The sequence below is a fragment of the Halichoeres trimaculatus genome, unplaced genomic scaffold (genome assembly GCF_033239565.1).
Source record: "Halichoeres trimaculatus isolate MK-OKI-2021-1 unplaced genomic scaffold, fHalTri1.1 fHalTri1_scaffold_7, whole genome shotgun sequence".
Classification (NCBI taxonomy): Eukaryota; Metazoa; Chordata; class Actinopteri; order Labriformes; family Labridae; genus Halichoeres; species Halichoeres trimaculatus.
Window position 1 is genome coordinate 16119447 of NW_027437185.1, and position 18517 is coordinate 16137963.

Sequence of the window (18517 nt, forward strand, 5' to 3'; positions counted from 1 at the left end):
TAGAATTTTCTGATACAGCATGTCAATAAGAGCACTTGCTTCTGTAGCTCCAAAATTTGTAAACACACTTTGACACATTTTTTGTGCCTTGTACATCTCATCAAATGTTGTGGACCCAAATGGCACCCGTTTCGTAGAATGACCCATTAGTCTCCAAACTCCAGAAAAGAAGCTAGATTTGTTGCTAGTTGCTATTTTGTATAAGAGGTAGCTTGAGGGGTCTGAAATCTCTCTTAATATGGCCTCAGCTCGATTTGAAATACCACTCTTTGATGTTTTTTTAAATTAAATGATTCCTCGAGGCGGAGAAAATTACTCGAGCAATTTTTGTAATCGAGTACCTCGAATCATTCGAGGAATCGTTTCAACTCTACCACACATTCATATGTAACTTGGTCTTATAAACTTTTTTAGGTTTTGTTGGCAATGCACGCAAATGTGGAGGACCGGGGCATCAAGGGAGACATAACGCCACTCATGGCTGCTGCCAGCGGAGGTTATGTGGACATCGTCAAACTGCTTCTCGTCCACGGAGCTGATGTCAATGCACAATCATCCACAGGTAAAACCATTATTCACTTCTCTTCAATTGTGATAATTTCTTATGACTCTCTGTCTTTCTATGAGGTTAACTTCTCACATGTCTTTCAGGTAACACAGCTCTGACGTACGCATGTGCCGGGGGCTTCGTGGATGTGGTGAAGGTGCTGCTGAAAGAGGGTGCTAACATCGAGGACCACAACGAGAACGGACACACACCTCTAATGGAGGCAGCCAGTGCAGGTCACGTGGAGGTGGCCAGGGTACTCCTGGAGTATGGCGCCGGAATCAACACACACTCCAACGAGTTTAAGGAGAGCGCGCTCACACTCGCATGCTATAAAGGTCAGGACTCAAAAACCTAGTCTGTTCCTTTCACTTACCTTTTAAGTAGATTCTCTTTCAGTTTGTCCTCTCTTCTTTCCTGCGGCAATTAAAGGTTGAGAGAATCTGTTTGTCTCCTGCAGGTCACTTGGACATGGTGCGGTTTCTGTTGGAGGCTGGAGCAGATCAGGAACATAAAACAGATGAGATGCACACGGCACTAATGGAGGCATGCATGGTGAGCATCAGAGCCAAACCTCAAAATTTTCTTTTTCAGCCTGATGGTTTAAGTGAATCCTGTAACAGTGTATAAACAGAACATTCCTCCTATCTGATATGTGATTGTCTGATTAAAACGGTGTTTAGGATGCTTCAATTTAGCAGAAAATATTAGCAGAATTTGTCATAACAGTTACAGTGAACTACTCTATTTACTACGTAGCTACACTTATCCCGTGGACAGTTTAATCTTCACCTGAGTTTACACAGTTCGAAAGCAGATAAAGTGACTATCTCTGAATGGAACTGAAAAACAATATCTGTCTTATGCCATTATAAGTCTATCAAGTGGCCGTGCATTTTCAACTCAGGGCCACAATTTAATTTTCTTGTATCCACATATCTCTATCTCCTGGCCCCTACTTACAACATTGTGTCCTACATCACATCATCCTGTGGCAAGATATGGCTATCTTATGGTCCCGCTGATGCCTTGTGACATACATCATTTTTTTTGATACAAAGGGGAGGTTAACTGTATCTTTAACTTCTGCTAAACTTAGTTTTAAAGGCAAAAACAGAACTTTAATTAAATTTTGACATCTTCATTTTGACCACCAGTAATCTTTAGATTTAATACTCAGAATGTGATTATTATTATTATTATTATTAGTTATTGTGCCAAGTTATCATAATAGATTGCTAGGGGAGTATACAGGCTATCCAGCAATACACTGATAAGACTCGTAAAACTTAATTAAATTGAGCTCCGGCCTTATGGTCTGCACTGATAAAAAGAGGGTTGCATTGCATTATCAAAAATAACAATTAAATGATTTAATACATTTCCAGAAAAAGGCCTTTCTGTTAAATTGATACATTTTTCACAAAAGTACAGTCTGATGACTTTTTTTTCTTTTCCTCACTAATTGTTTGTGCAATGCAAAAAGCAGCCACACTAAGGTTATATTACCTCCTCTTGTTCTGTGTCTCAGTGTCTGATTTTTTTTTCTCAGATACGATAACGTTTTACTCTCTCGGCTCTCTGCCCAGTGCCTATCATGTCTGTTTAATTCATTCACAGTTATCAGGAAGTTGTTTGTAACCGAGGTAGAGCACTGAATTGGGAAATTAACTATGAAGAAGCTATGTATATGCTCAGGTGCTTATCTCTACATTCTCTGTGTGTCACGCTGTCCCAGGACGGCCATGTGGAGGTGGCACGGCTGCTGTTGGACAGTGGCGCACAGGTCAACATGCCAGCTGATTCCTTCGAGTCGCCCCTCACCCTTGCAGCCTGTGGAGGACACGTAGAGCTGGCAGCCTTGCTCATAGAGAGAGGAGCCAACTTGGAGGAGGTTTGTTGAGAGACAGACACTTTAACACTTACATGAGATGGAACATAAAATACAGGATTAGATGCAGTTCCCCTGTAGCTGTGCCTTTAGATAAGAATTATTGGGCTGAAGTCAAATGTTTGATTTCACTGTGGTGTTGAATATGCTGCACCTCTTTGAAAGATATACTGCTTTGCTTTTGTTTGGATATGTTGTATTGAATACCTCACAAGGGTAGGGCTAGGAAGTTTGACCTTGGCCATGAATGTGTTTCAAACTAGGGGATTCAATCTATTGTTTTGTTGTTGTTTTTTTTTTGGAAACAAACTTAAACTAAACTTCATTTACAAGAAAACTCGAAAAAACAAAAGTATCAATCATTTTTAGTGAAAATTTACTGCTTGTATCCATGCCGTAATTACTAAAAAACACACACAGCAGACAGTGAGAAAGACACTTCAAGCTTTCGGCTGTAGTACCACTCATTTTATTAAGATGTTGACTGAAGTGTCTACCAACCAGTATTTGATTTTTTCTTCATGAGTGAGAAAACAGAGATAGAGAAGACAAGCTAAGCTCGGCAGCACAGAGCTGTTTTGCAGTGAGTCATACTTGCCCTTATGTTTTCGTATGAGCTGTTGTGTGTGTTTGTATCCAGGTCAATGATGAGGGCTACACCCCTCTGATGGAAGCAGCCAGAGAAGGCCACGAGGAGATGGTAGCACTGCTGCTGGCTCAAGGTAAGAAAGGTCCACTCCTTCATCTGGGAAATAGAAACCTAATGTGATGCCTTTCCAATGCAAAGTGCACCAGATTTGTTTTGTCTTGATCATCCCTCCCTCTTAATTTATGTTTTTTATTTTTTCAGAAATAAAACAGTCAAGCATTTAATCTGTGAAGCAGCAGACTATGAACTAAATTGTAACATATGACTCACTGATCACAAACTGTTCTTGTTCTGTTGTCAAGGTGCTAACATTAATGCTCAGACAGAGGAGACCCAGGAGACAGCGCTGACTCTGGCATGCTGCGGAGGCTTCCTGGAAGTGGCTGACTTTCTCATCAAGGCAGGGGCAGACATTGAGTTGGGATGTTCCACACCTTTAATGGAGGCTGCACAGGAGGGCCATCTGGAGTTGGTCAAGTACCTTCTGGCTGCAGGTGAGCAGGGGGAAAAGAAAGCCCAGAGCTGCAGACAGCAATGGAGATAACTTTTCCTCATTTTCTACAATTCTAATCTTCTTTTTGTCTTCATTTAGGAGCAAATGTTCATGCCACCACAGCAACGGGGGACACAGCCCTGACGTATGCGTGTGAAAATGGACACACTGATGTGGCGGATGTGCTGCTACAGGCCGGAGCCAACCTGGTACTTCCAGTTCAATAACTTCCAAAGGCTTTCTTGTTGACATATTTTCAGTTCAATTGAATATGTCGAGAAATTAAAGTTGGGCTTGTTGAGTCAGATTTTCTTAATGTTCATCGTTGATGTCTCCTGTTTGCCTGCTGCGGTAAACTGACTTTATCAAACGTATCTTCACCTTTGTCTTTCAGGAACACGAGTCTGAGGGAGGGCGGACGCCCTTAATGAAAGCAGCGAGGGCAGGACATCTCTGTACAGTGCAGTTCCTTATCAGCAAAGGTTCGTTTTTCACAACATTTAGGCTTTTATAAAGTGATGCTGTTTTTCTATTTGATCTGTTTTTCCCTAAATCTGCTTAGAGGTTCTATATTTATAACATCACTGTGTATACCTTACAACAATGAATCTTAGCGACTTGTATGGCAGTTTTGAACATCTATAGGTTTTTACCAGTGAAAGGAAGATTTAAATTGACAAAATCAAAAATTTTGGTTTTATTTATTTTAATTTGTCGTCAAAATATTTTTAACGTATGTGCTGATCAGTTAAAAAATAAACTTCTTTGCTCATTTTTTTTTGATTACCTAATAATCTTTCCTGTGAGAGACCTGAAGAATTTGTTGCTGTAAAATGATAAGAATTATGTCTAATATTTGGTGATTTTTTTCACATGAACATACTTTGACATTGTCTTCTTGCCCAGGTGCGAACGTGAATAGAGCTACTGCCAACAATGACCACACCGTGGTGTCTCTGGCCTGTGCTGGAGGACACCTGGCTGTGGTGGAGCTGCTGCTGGCACACGGGGCGGATCCCACTCACAGACTCAAAGTAAGGCACATACTCAACTCTCCCACTGGATTTTAATAAGACCCCATTTAACGATCATGCCAGCAAAAAACATCTTCTAAAATGTCTGTTTCCTCTTTGTAGGATGGTTCAACCATGTTGATAGAAGCTGCTAAAGGTGGCCACACCAATGTGGTTTCCTACCTGTTGGACTATCCCAACAACATCCTGTCTGTCCCAGCCCCTGACCTCTCCCAGCTCACTCCCCCCTCGCAAGATGCCTCTCAGGTACGTTAAAAGAAAAGTCATGTTTCACTAATTCTTCCACAAGAAGCAGATCTGATTTTAATACTTGCACCTATCTACTTTTATTGTCAAAGCTAACATGTTCCCTGCTGGTACAGGTTCCTCGTGTCCCATTCCAAGCTCTCGCCATGGTAGTGCCCCCTCAGGAGCCCGACAGAGCCCCATCAAACATCGCCACACCCCCACCTGTCTCCAGCAAAGGTATTCAGTCCTACAAGTCCTGTCATTCAGTGAGATTTCTCTCTAAATAAACTTAAAGACTGACACAACTCTCTCTGTCGTTCAAATCAAGGCGTTTCAAAACAGAGACAGGCAGCCCTTCAGCCCGGTGTCCCCAGCTCAGTCGGCCGGGGGCCTGAAGCAGAGCCCCTGCCGCCCTTCCACTTGTGCCAGCCTCTAGAGTGCATTGTGGAGGAGACGGAGGGAAAGCTGAATGAGCTCGGACAGAGAATCAGCGCTATCGAGAAAGCTCAGCTTCAGTCACTAGAGCTCATTCAGGGGGAGCCACTCACCAAAGACAAGATTGAGGAGCTGAAGAAGAGCAGAGAGGAGCAGGTACAGTTCTGATGAGATTTGCCTTTTGATGGATAAAAAGTAAATCAATAATCCACATGTTGCTGTGCATGTATTGCAAAACTGGTATTAGTAGTAGTAGTAAAGAAGAATGTGGCTGTTGTCCACCTAGGTGCAGAAGAAAAAGAAAATCTTGAAGGAGCTGCAGAAAGTGGAGCGACAGCTGCAGCTGAAAACACAGCAACAGTTCACCAAAGAGTACATGGAGGCGAAGGGTTTAAAGGAGGAGCAGGAGGCCGGACAAAGCCAGGGTCCTGGTCCGGGACCTGGATGTACAGCACCTGTGCCAGGACCTCTTCCTGCAGCACCAGGTGCCCTCGTACACACCGGCTCTGACACGGACGAGGAGGCCATCAGAGATGGCAAACAGGAGCTGGGGGAGGACGGGGAAGAGGTCAGGATGTCTTTGGTTATAGGCTCTGATTCCCCGACTGTGCTGGTGAACTGAGAGATTTGACTGGTTTTATTTTATGTTTTTAGGAAGAAGAAGATGAAGATGAAGAGGAGGGTTCAGAGGAAGAAGCAGATGGAGAGGAGGATGATTACCCCAAGCTTCCTCAGGTTGGCACAATCCTCTACAGAGATGGGCCACAACCACCACAGCAGCCTCCTCTACCCCCTTCACCACAGGCACAGCCCCAGCCCCCTCCCCCGCCTCTTCAGGCTGCCTTCGTCCCTATCCAGCCCCTTCCGGACTACAACCCCGCTGACTACCCGGGCAGCACCAGCCCAGAGCTGCAGAGGGTACTGGTGGGGCAGCAGATGCTGGGCCAACAGCAGCAGGGTCAACAGCTGGCTGGGTTAGGCCCGGGAATGATACCTCAGCAGGCTCCAGATGGGCTCATGGTCGCTACACCTGCACAGACGCTCACAGACACGCTGGATGACATCATGGCAGGCAAGTTTTCTTCCTTACCCTTTAAGTTAGGATTTTTCTGAAACCACTGGAACACAAATGTGTGCTTAATACTGATTGTACTTCTTTATAACGTTCCTCTTTTTCTCTTGCAGCTGTGAGCAGCCGTGTGCCCATGCTGAACACTACAACCTCACCCACACCCCTTTCCCAGCCTCCCGCACAGATGCCCGCAAACATCGCCTCTCCTCCTTCGGTTCTCCCCCTTTACCCCTCAGTCGACATCGATGCACATGTAAGATACACTGAAAATGTGACATGAGAGTGATCCCAAAAGTTAGAGCCGTGTGTAGAACCATCTTGGCTCTCTTAAAATATGTTTTATTTCACCATAGACGGAGAGTAATCATGACACAGCGCTGACGCTGGCGTGTGCAGGAGGACATGAGGAGCTGGTGTCTGTCCTCATTGCACGGGGAGCAAACATTGAGCACCGGGACAAAAAAGGTAAGAAAGAAGAATAATAAGATGAACCAATTTTGGTTGCATGTAAAGTATTTTATTTTATAGGTGTTTGGTGTGATGGGTATACTGAATTTAAAAAACTCATATTCCTCCTTTCCCCTTCAGGCTTTACCCCTCTGATCCTGGCTGCCACAGCTGGTCACGTTGGAGTGGTTGAAGTTCTCCTGGACAAAGGGGGCGACATTGAAGCTCAGTCAGAGAGAACCAAAGACACGCCCCTCTCCCTGGCCTGCTCTGGGGGACGCCAGGAGGTAAACACACGCTCTGTGCTTTTACCTTTACAAAAGTGACATTTCTATTACACCTATCCATGGGTATAACTGTGCTTCTCATTTGTCAATGTGATTGTCAGGTGGTGGAGCTGCTTCTGCTCCGGGGAGCCAATAAGGAACATCGCAATGTTTCCGACTACACGCCTCTTAGTTTGGCTGCGTCTGGGGGTTACGTCAACATCATCAAGATACTCCTCAATGCTGGAGCTGAAATTAACTCCAGGTGAGGGACGAGAGCCAAAGTATTCAGCCCTGAATTTCATTATGTTCCACCCATACAAGGATCATTTTTAGGATGAACCCTTCTCCATAGTGTGATCACATTTTCTTTTTTCATCGTAGTGAGGCAGATTTTGAGTTGCCTCTTTGACTACATTCACTCTGCCAGCTCCATTCTGATTTGTCGCTGAACCTGGTTTTTGGTTGGCTGGTTAAATTACATTTTTAAATGTGGCCTGTCTGCAGACTGTGATGGAAACAGCTCACGCTTCTGGAGTGACCCGTATGTGCAGTTGGACATTAATGACGTCATGCACAGAACTCAACTCAATACATAGCTCTAATAAGACATGAAGAAGAAATAACAATGGGGGAACTTTTGCAGTGAATTTAACAGCCTCACTGACCACTGCCTCATACAATGCTGCCTCCACTTTTTTCTTTTATGTAGAAGGTACATAGGCAATACCTCCTCAGTCGCCATGTTTGTTTTTGAGTTTGTCATAAACTTATGACTCTGGGCTGCCCCCTCAGTGGATGTCTTGATTAACAGCAATGATAACGTTAATGACACTAAGAAGTATGTGAGCAGTGACGGTAACATCATTTGAAAAGGACGTATACATTTTGGTATGTAAAAGGAGGATTAATGGGTCTTTAAACAGAACCTGGCTGTTCAGATCAGGGTCACCTCCAAAATAATCCAATGTGTATATGATCCACTACCAGATTTGAAAGTGGCCTGAATCTGACTCAAAAATGTTAAATTCAATGTGATTTAAGCTGTTCACACTATCAGAAACAAAGCAGATATGGGTCACACTTGGGTAGAAAATTAAGATTTAGGCCACTTTTAACTGCAGTGTAGGCAAAGCCTTTTTTTTCTATGATCATTTGGTGTCAAATGCAGTTAATGTTTACTTGTATAAATAATTTATATAAGTACAAAAATAGGGCATTATTCTTACAAAGCATGGCTAAGGAATTAGACGCTTTGACAAGTTGTGCACTTTGAAAAATGACAATGAATGTTATGTTTCCAGAAAAATCAAAGACAAGTACTCACTGTTCTGCGTTATATCATTTTGAGCTCTTAAAAAACATCTATTTTCTAACCATCTGTTATGTTTGTTTCACTAGGACTGGCAGTAAGCTGGGAATCTCTCCTCTGATGCTCGCAGCCATGAATGGCCATGTCCCTGCAGTGAAGCTGTTGCTTGATATGGGCTCAGACATCAACGCCCAGATTGAGACCAACAGAAACACAGCTCTGACTCTGGCCTGCTTCCAAGGGCGGGCCGAGGTCGTCAGTCTGCTGCTGGATCGCAAAGCCAATGTGGAGCATCGTGCTAAGGTAAGGGCTGTGGACCAAAATCACTAAGTCAGGCTGTCATCTTTAAACCTGGTTTGTGTGAAACATGTTGCACTGACTGACCATCATCCTCTTTCAGACTGGTCTCACTCCTTTGATGGAAGCAGCCTCCGGAGGCTATGCAGAGGTGGGCAGAGTGCTGCTTGACAAAGGTGCCGATGTCAATGCTCCCCCAGTTCCCTCATCCCGTGACACCGCCCTCACCATTGCTGCAGACAAGGGCCACTACAAGTTTTGTGAGCTGCTTATCAACAGGTGAGTGTGATGGTCAAATTATGCAGAAGGTAATCCCCAGTTGATTCTGTCAATGAATTAGCTGTTACAATTGGGCCTCTATCATATTATGTTTTTCACTCTTTGATGGTGTAGAGGAATATTGATATTTTTAGTTTAGCGATATGAGTCAAGTGCTGCTGATTTAGTCCGACCCAATACGTAAACACAACCAGTTTTCCTACTTTCTAAGGTGCAATGCCTTTGTGTGATTTCTCAAGTGGAAACTTTTTCCTGTCTTTGCAGAGGTGCCCATATCGATGTACGAAACAAGAAAGGGAACACTCCTCTCTGGCTGGCTGCAAACGGCGGTCATTTTGACGTAGTCCAGCTCTTGGTGCATGCTAGTGCTGATGTGGATGCAGCTGACAACCGCAAGATCACCCCACTCATGGCTGCTTTTCGCAAGGTGCAGAATTCACAAAAACACAAAATGCTAGTGTGTCATGCTCAATTTTGGAAAGCTTCTATTTTCTAACCTTTGCCTCATACTCATGCAGGGTCACGTGAAGGTGGTGCAGTATCTTGTGAAGGAAGTCAATCAATTCCCATCAGATATTGAGTGCATGAGATATATTGCCACCATCGCTGACAAGGTAGGTGTTGCCCATGTTTCAGTGATTAGCCTGGTCCATCTACTGCATCTGACAGGGCTGAGAAAGATATTAGCACAGCTCTAACACCTGCTGTTTCCTGTTTTTGCAGGAGCTGTTGAAGAAGTGCCACCAGTGCATGGAGACCATCGTCAAAGCCAAAGACCAGCAGGCAGCCGAGGCTAACAAAAACGCTAGCATTCTCCTGAAAGAGCTAGACTTGGAGAAGGTAATGACAGTTTGTGCTTTGAATACCTCTGTACAAGCATGAATGTATGCTGAAATTTCCTTGTATTGTCTCACAGTCTCGCGAGGAAAGCAAAAAGCAGGCCCTGGCTGCTAAACGTGAGAAGCGTAAGGAGAAACGCAAGAAGAAGAAGGAAGAGCAGAAGAGGAAGCAGGAGGAAGAGGAGGGACAGAAAACCAAGGAGGGCATCTCTGATATGCTTGAGCAGAAGGAGGATTCAGCTGAAGGTAAATTTGATTTTCTAACACCAACAGACATATTGTCCTAGTTTTGTACTTTTGTTACATTTGTTAAATGTTTTTGTCTGATTTCTCCAGAATCAGAGGTTCCGATTGAGCCTCCCAGTGCAACCACCACCACCACCATAGGCATATCTGCAACCTCCACCACTTTCACTACAGCTTTTGGTAAGAAGCGAGCGAGCGTAGCCACTACCCCAAGCACCAATCGCAAGAACAAAAAGAACAAGACCAAGGACTCGCCCAACGAACCCATCATACTACAGGATCCACAGGTGAGCGCTTCTGCTTTTGTTTTTGTTTTGTCACTGAGCATTTTGTAGACTTGATTGTCAAGACTTAAATCCCCTGTATCACCCCCTCCTAGGTTGCACTAGCCCAGCACAAGGCGGACAAGAACAAGATCCATGGTGAGCCCCGGGGTGGGGGTGGGGGAGTGACTGGTGGCAACAGCGATTCTGACCCCTTGGATAGCACCGACTGTGCCAGTGAGAGCAGCAGCAGTGGGGGCAAGAGTCAGGAGCTCAACTACCTCCCTGACCTCACCTCCTCCGCCTCCTCCTCCTCCTCTTCTTCCTCCTCCTCCTCCTCCTCAGCCCCCTCCTCAGGAGTTGCCCAGTGCCAGGCCCTCCTGCGTGGTCCAGAGAAGAGACACTGTCCTCTGCCGCAGAGCGACGGCAAGTTGGACAACAAGGTCACCGTCTCCATTTCTAAACCAACGCAAAAGTGAGTCCCTGATGGAGTGACGAACATTTATCTACATTATGACATTCAGCCTCTGCTTGTGTGGGAGAACACGTGTTGATAGACTTTACTTACATTCTCACATTGACCTCTTGGTTAAACACTTGAATTTCCATCAACAACATAAGTAGCAGTTTATCCCTTCATTATCATGAGTCACATTAAAGCTGAGCTTTACTTCTTTTGTTACAGAGCTCCAGACACAAACGACTCCACCTCCAACTCTCTGCCCTCTCCATTCAAGACCATGGCTCTGCCTGTCACCTCACCTAACAGTAAACTCAGCCTCACAAGCCCCAAGAGAGGCCAGAAGAGAGAAGAAGGTTGGAAGGAGGTGGTTAGAAGGTCAGTGTTTCATCCTGTGTGCGCACACAGACATTAAATTTAGAGGGGAAAAAATGGATTGTGTAGAGATGTTTGTTTTTTGGCATCACTTCCCAATAATTACAGTCAGTTACATTACAATTTAGAACCGTGATTAACATAATTTCAATGTCTGTTTTTACAGATCAAAGAAGCTGTCGGTGCCGGCCTCTGTTGTGTCTCGGATCATGGGCCGAGGAGGCTGCAACATCACAGCCATCCAGGACGTGACAGGAGCTCACATTGACGTAGATAAACAGAAGGACAAGAACGGGGAGAGGATGATCACTATCAGGTAGAAATATCGCCCTCCAGTGGATTTTAAATACAAATGCAGGAAGTGGGTGCTAAAAGCATATAAGCCCATATGGATGACGTCAGATGTTCTGGTGTCACTCAGTTTAGTACAGGTTGAATCCAGAGATTCAAATCTTTTTATCCATACCAATTTGCCAAAAATGTAATATCAACTTAATCACTATAAGAATACCTTATACTCTTAAACCACTTAAAAGAATAAATCAGCCATCCACAGCCTGTAATGTCTATTTAAAAAGTCCACTTGTGATAAAAACAACAGTGTCTGTAGATGTTCCTCACATGCTCAGTTGAGGCTTTGGTAGATCAGGTAGATTTTATGCTACGGAGATCAGAAAATGGACTTCAAAATTATCAGACTAAACTGTTGTTACCTCTGATTCTCTGTGTGAAACAAATTGTCTCAACAGAGTTGTTTTTTTTGTTGTTTCAGAGGAGGCACAGAGTCTACAAGGTATGCAGTCCAGTTGATCAACGCTCTCATCCAGGACCCTGCCAAAGAGCTCGAAGATCTGATCCCTCGAAACCACATCAGAGCCCCAGGCTCCAAAACCACCTCAGCGTCCTTCCCTAGTCCCACAGGGGCCACCAGCGGTTCAGCCACCGGGCCAAAGGCTCTTAGCTCGTTGGTCACCTCCACAGGTGTCTCGTTCCAGCCCTCTTCATCCTCATCCTCATCCTCCTCTCAGGCCGGGGGAAAGATCGGAAAGGGGCTATCATCAAACGTCAGACAGCCTTTCCCTGTGTCACTACCCCTGGCGTATGCCCACCCTCAGCTGGCTCTTCTGGCTGCTCAGACCATGCACCAGATCAGACACCCTCGTCTGCCCATGGCGCAGTTTGGAGGCACGTTCTCTCCTGCTGCCAGCACCTGGGGGCCCTTCCCTGTGCGTCCTGTGAGTCCCGGTAGTGCTAACAGTTCCCCCAAACACAACGGAGGAACTAGCAGCACTGCAGGCCAGGCCAGACCCAACTCAACCCACAGTGAGCACAGCAACACAGCCAGTTCAGGAGCCTCAGTCAAAACCACCAACACCACCACCACCAGTGCTCCCAACACATCTACAGCTGCAGCCTCACCTCATACCCCCAACCCAACCCCGTACAACCCTCAGCCCAGCGTCCCCACCCCTTCCTCCGTAAGGAAACAGCTCTTCGCCCCTGATCCCAAGCCAGCTGGCATCACCCCTGTGTCTGCCGCTGCCACATCTGCTAGCAGCAGCAATGCAGTACGAGGCACAGGTTCTCCTGCACATCACAGCTCCACTTCGACCACTGCTAACACCCCTCAGCAGCCAGTTGGACCTATCTCTCAGCCCACGATTCAGCCTTCCAAGACAGAGCCCAGTGCCGTGTCTCTCCCTGGAAAAGACAAGCCCTCTCTGCCTGTAGAGAATCAGCCTGTTTCTGTTAGCGAGAGCATCAACTCTGTGGGATTCGCTGCTCCAGCCATGGCTTTACCTCCCAAGCCGGAGCCTCGGCAGCAGTTACCTCCCCCTCCCTCCTCTGTACCATCTTCAGAGGCTCCACCAGCCCTCCTTAACCCCCAGCACAGCTCCCACCTCCCATCAGCACCCCCTCCAGTTCTTTCACACAACGTTGCACACCCCAACAACACTGTACCCCACTTCTCAGCCCCTGCACCCAGAGTCTCCCATCGTATGCAGCCACCAGGGCCTTACTATTCCCTTCCTGAGCAGCAACAGCAGCAACAGTCACAACAGCAGCAACAACAACAGTCTGTGTTTGTGCCCTTCAACGCTCAGCAAGAACCCTCAAAACAGACCCAAAACCAGACGTCTCAGCCCACAAGTTTGCCTCCACAAGCCCAGGCCCAAAATCAAGGCCAGGCTCCAGGCTCGCTCCAGGTCTCTGCTAACCTGGGGATGATGAACGGCTCCCAGATGCAGCATGTGGCCAACGCAGGCAAGCCTCAGCAGATGCCACCAAATTTCGGTCCTGCAGGCCTTTTCAACTTCAGCAGCATCTTTGACAACAACAACCAGGTGGATACAATTCAGATGTTTTATCAGTCGCATGTTTAGTTATTATTCTTTGAATGACATGATCAGTTCAACAAATTCTTAAATGAAATAACAAAACAGCACAAAGGTCATGTTTCTGTTTTTGCTCTTGTCAAATCAGTTACGCACCCAGTAAGAATCGTTTCTCTGTTTTCCATTTCAGGTTGGAAACAATCAGGTGTGGGGTGCCTGCCATCTGCCTGCCCGATCACCTCCGGAGCAGTCGTACTCAGCGCCACCAGCCTACATGAGCATGGGCCAGATGGAGAATATGATGCCTCCACCACCTCCAGACAGCTCCAAAGCCCCTGGATACCGCTCTGCCTCACAGAGGATGGTCAACAGCCCCATCGGTACATTTTACCGCAGTAAAGACATTATCATTGTATCAGCATTTCTTTACTTATTGTGTCAAAGATCAGCAGTACTAATGTAACAGTATCAAAATGATTTTGATCAGTGACTTGTCAACAATTATTCCAATGATAAATTGACAAGTCGGATAATAAATTGCATTCAGATTTTGAATTTTACATCACTCTTTCAAGCTCTGAAAATGCCGTTCAAAAGTTTAATTCAAGACATATTTATGTCCTGGCTTCACTTATAATTCTGAGACACATGGTTGCATTTGCATCTCAAGGTAACAGTCTTAAAGTGAAGGATTGAACATGCAAAAGACACAGAGCACGGTGGTAACTTTGCAACAGTTAAGTTGAATAATACAGTTGGAGATAATAAGAAACATCCAGCTATCTCATCCCACAACTCAAACACATCTAACGGCATGATCAAGAAACAGCTATTTAATTAATGTGCAACTAATTTTTCATATATTCTTGTTGACCACATTTATAAACCCTTTAACACCTTATTTGGTACATTTTTTCTTCACATGGGTGTCATAATGAACTCTTTCTTGCTTTGTGTGCACTCACAGCATTGACCAGCTATGCCACCAGTATCTCTGGCAGCCCTGTGTATCTGCACGGTCATACAGCAGTTGGCACACCCTCGTTCAGCAGACAGCACTTTTCCCCTCATCCATGGAGTGCATCCACATCAGGTATGATGGCTACACTTCCTGTTTTTGTGGATTTTCAGCCTTAAATGTAATACTGGGGCTTTCAGAGCAGTTTTGAAGCTGCTACTCCTGTAACCCTCTACAGCCACGTTTCCACCAAACAGTCCAGTTAGGTTCAGTACGATTTGGCCTGATCCCGTTTGCGTTTCAACAGCAAACTGCCTTCTCATGGTAGGCGGCGTGTAAGCCGAAAGCCGCAGCTGTTAAATAACAGCAACACAGTGTATCCCGCTAATAAATCCAACGAAAAAGAAAAGTGAGACACAGTAAACTAAGAGCATAGAAGGAAGACATGCAGCATTTCGTCCTCTCTGTGATTGGCATGTAGCTCTTTGATACAAAGTGCAATCAAGCTATGTGTCAGATAAGACTGTGTGCCGCCAGGACAAATGCAGCTGATGTCCCAGGGTAAGTGACAATTGTTAGACCATTCAACGGTCTGCTGTGTTGTAGCTCCAACTTCTGAGAGCGAATCAGTTCAGTCTGGCACCCATACGAAAGGATCCCAAAAAGTGGGACGGCTCGTCTCAGTTATTTGGGAATCTGTCCCGGGGTAAGTCAGTGGAAAAGCCACAGATGTGTGCCGTACCGAGACGAACCGGTCTGCTTGGTGGAAACACGGATTAAGAATCATAGACATGTTACCAGGTGGTCCTCTTTCACAAAACCCCTTGTGTTATTCAAGCCCCGTTTCCACCAAGCAGTTTGTCTCAGCACGGCACGCATTTTATGACGTCCACTGACAGATCCCCAAATAACCATCACGAGCCGTCCCACTTTTTTGGGACCGTCTGTAGAATGTCAGACCAAATCAATCTGATCCCAGAAGTTGCAGCTACAACACTGCAGACAGTTGATGGGTTAAAAGAATCATCACGTACTGTGTGACAGCAGCAGTATTGCTCCTTGCAGCACACAGCCTTCTCTGTTACAAAGCACATTCAAGTTTTATTTCAAAGAGCTACATGCTAATCACAAAGAAGACAAATTGCTGCATGTTCCCCCTAGTTGCTCTTCGTTTATCGTGTTTTTCTTCGTTGGATTTATTAGCAGGGTACGCTGTGTCGCGCTGCTATGGCGCCACACTGTTATGTAACTGATGCAGTTATTGGCATCAGGCTAACACGCCCCCTACCACAAGGGGACACCGTTGTCTGTGGAAACGCAAACAGGATCAGGCTTGACCGGGCCAACCAGTACCGAACTGTGCTGATCTACACCTGATTGCTTGGTTGTAACAGGGTTTAAGGTACTGAGCAGATATACATTTTTGCTAATTTCAGATGTGTACCTAACTATTTCCTCCTGTACTTTACATTCTCCTTCAGGTGAATCTCCTGTCCCGCCTCCCTCTACGGTGTCCTCCTCTGCCCTTTCCACCTCAGCTGTGGCTCCTCCTCCCCAGCCGAAGCCCGGCAGCTCCTCGCAGCAGGACCGCAAGGTTCCTCCACCAATCGGCACAGAGCGTTTGGCCAGGATCAGGCAGACAGGGTCTGTCAACCCACCTCTCCTTACCACCAGCTACACGGCATCAGTTGGACAGGGAGGCATTTGGTCGTTTGGGGTTGGCAGTGCTTCAGGTAAGCACAAAATTGAACAAACAGGAAATGCTAAGTGATCCCAGAATTATGAATTGAAAACCAACAAATGTTTCTGTCTTATTTCAAATGCTTAATACTGGACACCTGCTGACACTAATGCTAACCCCCAGCTTGTTTTGGTACAGAGGCCATGTCCGGTTGGTCCCAGCCCCTGATGAGCAGCCACATGATGCACCCTCAGCTTCAGGCAGAGCAGTCCTTCTCTCAGCACCAGCCCATGGAGCAAGATGACACAGGCATCTCAAACCCTGCTAACAACTACCACCAGGCACAGCATCTGCCCAACAGTTACATGGATTTCCCAAAGGTAACACAAAGACATAGCTTGTTAAGATAGCTTCACTTCTTTTCTGTTGTAAACAAATCCTTCACCTTTGATGTATTATTGTCTGCTCAGGGAATGCCCATGTCAATGTACGGTGGAACCATGCTGCCCCCTCATCCTCCCATGGCAGAGGGGCCCGGGGGACCGATGTACAACGGTTTGCACACTGGTGACCCCGCATGGAGCCCCATCATCAAAGTGGTCCCAAACAATGCGGATAACTCTGACCCACAACAACAGGTAATGTCTCTTTATTAACGCATGTTCTGGTTGAATTCGGAGACTTGAACTTGTCAGGCTTGTGTTTCTGCTCTTGAAACAAGCAAATTTAAGCTCTGTATCTAACTAATGTATCCCTCTTTGGTCTTCTGTCCCTTCAGGTGTGGCCTGGTACCTGGGCACCTCATGTGGGAAATGTGCACCTGAACCACGTCAACTAAAAAGCGTCCACAGCAATCAAACGCACACAGCATGACCCACAGCGCAAACATGAAATACCAACTGACGAACATGACCGAATAAGACAAACAAAAAAAAAAGAAAAACGTACATGTTAACTTAAGTAGTGACCTGAGAGTGCAGAGCAGAGGTTGAAGAAATGGAAGTTGTCTTGACGCCATTCTTTGATGTGCCTATCTCAAACAAGGAAAGAGGAATTTAGGGGAGAGCTGTTTTCAGTGTCCCAATGATGCAAACAAACATGCGCGATCACCTGTTTAACAGGATCCATTCTCTGCGTAGTTTAGCGATTTTGACTTAAAACCACATACACCGTTCTTGGGCTGCAGGGGGCTCAACATGAAGTAGCTATTTAAACATGGCCCAGAACTAGATGATGATTACCTAAAGAGAAAGAGAAATCAGAACCTTTTAGAGTGGTAAATACATGTATAATTGTTTACATACTAAAAAGGGTTAAAATGAGAGTAAATTTCATGTCGTATAGTGGCTCTACTTTATGTAGCCTGTATTAATGTGAAATATTTACCTTAATATTCAATAAAAAGATTGAAAAGTATGTGTGTGTTTTATGACCAACCATATAACTTGCTGTATTTTAACTTCAACACTCACACAAACCAACCTTTCATTTGATTTTGTTTTGGCTCCTTCCTAGGCATTATCTCTTTGACTTTCTGTTCTTTACAGCTTGGTACTTTTATGAAACTAGAATTCATGGCCAGAAATTGCTAAAAGATCAAACACATCTTTTTAAATGTGTTTTACATCTGAAAATTAACCTCACTGCATGAGCATTACAGTTAGCCCCAAAGTTTTGTTGGAAACCAACATTTGACAATTTATGAAAAAAGATTGGATAAAGTACAATAAAATGTATGGCTAGTAAACCATTTAAAAAGTAGATATGACCTGGCCTTTTCTGAAAACCTACCCGTTTCTTGCAAAAATGTGTCATCCATTGGAGAATCAACAACTTTTTATCCCAAATACTGCCATCTAGTGGTAGTTTTTTAAACTTCATCATGAACTCGGAAAACAAACCATATGTGTATCTTGACATTTCAGTCACTTACGTGAAGTGATGAGCATTTTATATAATAAATATATTAATCAGTGGTTAAGATATAGGATCAATGCAACAATAACAGAGACGAATAAAATCAAGCAAGAAAAGATTATAGTTCTATTTCAGCTAATTAGTCTTTCACGTATTTTTTTTAATATATATATTTTCTCTTTTCTTTATTTCGTTCCTTTCATCATTTTCACTCACTTACATTAGATACAAAACATGTAGAAAAAATGGGGGTAAATTTCAGGATCCTGCTTAAAAGTTATGCTCCAGCAGACTTAATCACATAATTTTTTAACATTACATCTTAAGTTATATTGTTTATTGTAAACAAGTGGTACGCGTCGAATTTTTATTTTTTAACTGTTCATAGACATCAGTGCATGATGTTTTCAATTTGGCATGAGAGCAAAAAAGGTCTGTGGGCTCACCTTGTTTTTGTAAAGGGAGCATCATCTCTTGTTTTTTTTTTTTTGT

General features: G+C 44.8%; 1 protein-coding gene across 8 annotated transcripts in view; it reads left to right on the top strand.

Moving 5' to 3' along the window:
• Nucleotides 1–17524, top strand: part of ankhd1 (ankyrin repeat and KH domain containing 1) — a 29155-nt gene extending 11631 nt beyond the window's left edge. For 2 of the 8 annotated variants that reach the window (XM_074673745.1, XM_074673749.1), the window contains exons 5-39: nt 415–562; nt 652–885; nt 1008–1102; nt 2286–2441; nt 3079–3160; nt 3390–3581; nt 3680–3789; nt 3975–4062; nt 4487–4614; nt 4717–4860; nt 4977–5079; nt 5171–5433; nt 5564–5845; nt 5932–6349; nt 6463–6602; nt 6703–6814; nt 6938–7083; nt 7185–7327; nt 8464–8677; nt 8775–8950; nt 9215–9377; nt 9469–9564; nt 9674–9790; nt 9867–10035; nt 10126–10322; nt 10415–10773; nt 10984–11136; nt 11300–11449; nt 11906–13478; nt 13660–13849; nt 14437–14562; nt 15909–16160; nt 16292–16488; nt 16579–16746; nt 16887–17524. In XM_074673745.1, the coding sequence (XP_074529846.1) occupies nt 415–562; nt 652–885; nt 1008–1102; nt 2286–2441; nt 3079–3160; nt 3390–3581; nt 3680–3789; nt 3975–4062; nt 4487–4614; nt 4717–4860; nt 4977–5079; nt 5171–5433; nt 5564–5845; nt 5932–6349; nt 6463–6602; nt 6703–6814; nt 6938–7083; nt 7185–7327; nt 8464–8677; nt 8775–8950; nt 9215–9377; nt 9469–9564; nt 9674–9790; nt 9867–10035; nt 10126–10322; nt 10415–10773; nt 10984–11136; nt 11300–11449; nt 11906–13478; nt 13660–13849; nt 14437–14562; nt 15909–16160; nt 16292–16488; nt 16579–16746; nt 16887–16946 (7344 nt within the window). In that variant the 3' untranslated portion in view covers nt 16947–17524. Of the gene's footprint in view, nt 1–414; nt 563–651; nt 886–1007; nt 1103–2277; nt 2442–3078; nt 3161–3389; nt 3582–3679; nt 3790–3974; nt 4063–4486; nt 4615–4716; nt 4861–4976; nt 5080–5170; nt 5434–5563; nt 5846–5931; nt 6350–6462; nt 6603–6702; nt 6815–6937; nt 7084–7184; nt 7328–8463; nt 8678–8774; nt 8951–9214; nt 9378–9468; nt 9565–9673; nt 9791–9866; nt 10036–10125; nt 10323–10414; nt 10774–10983; nt 11137–11299; nt 11450–11905; nt 13479–13659; nt 13850–14436; nt 14563–15908; nt 16161–16291; nt 16489–16578; nt 16747–16886 lie in introns of all 8 variants that reach the window. The other 6 variants (XM_074673751.1, XM_074673752.1, XM_074673744.1 and 3 more) reach the window with 4 other exon arrangements.
• Nucleotides 17525–18517: the final 993 nt, after the last annotated feature.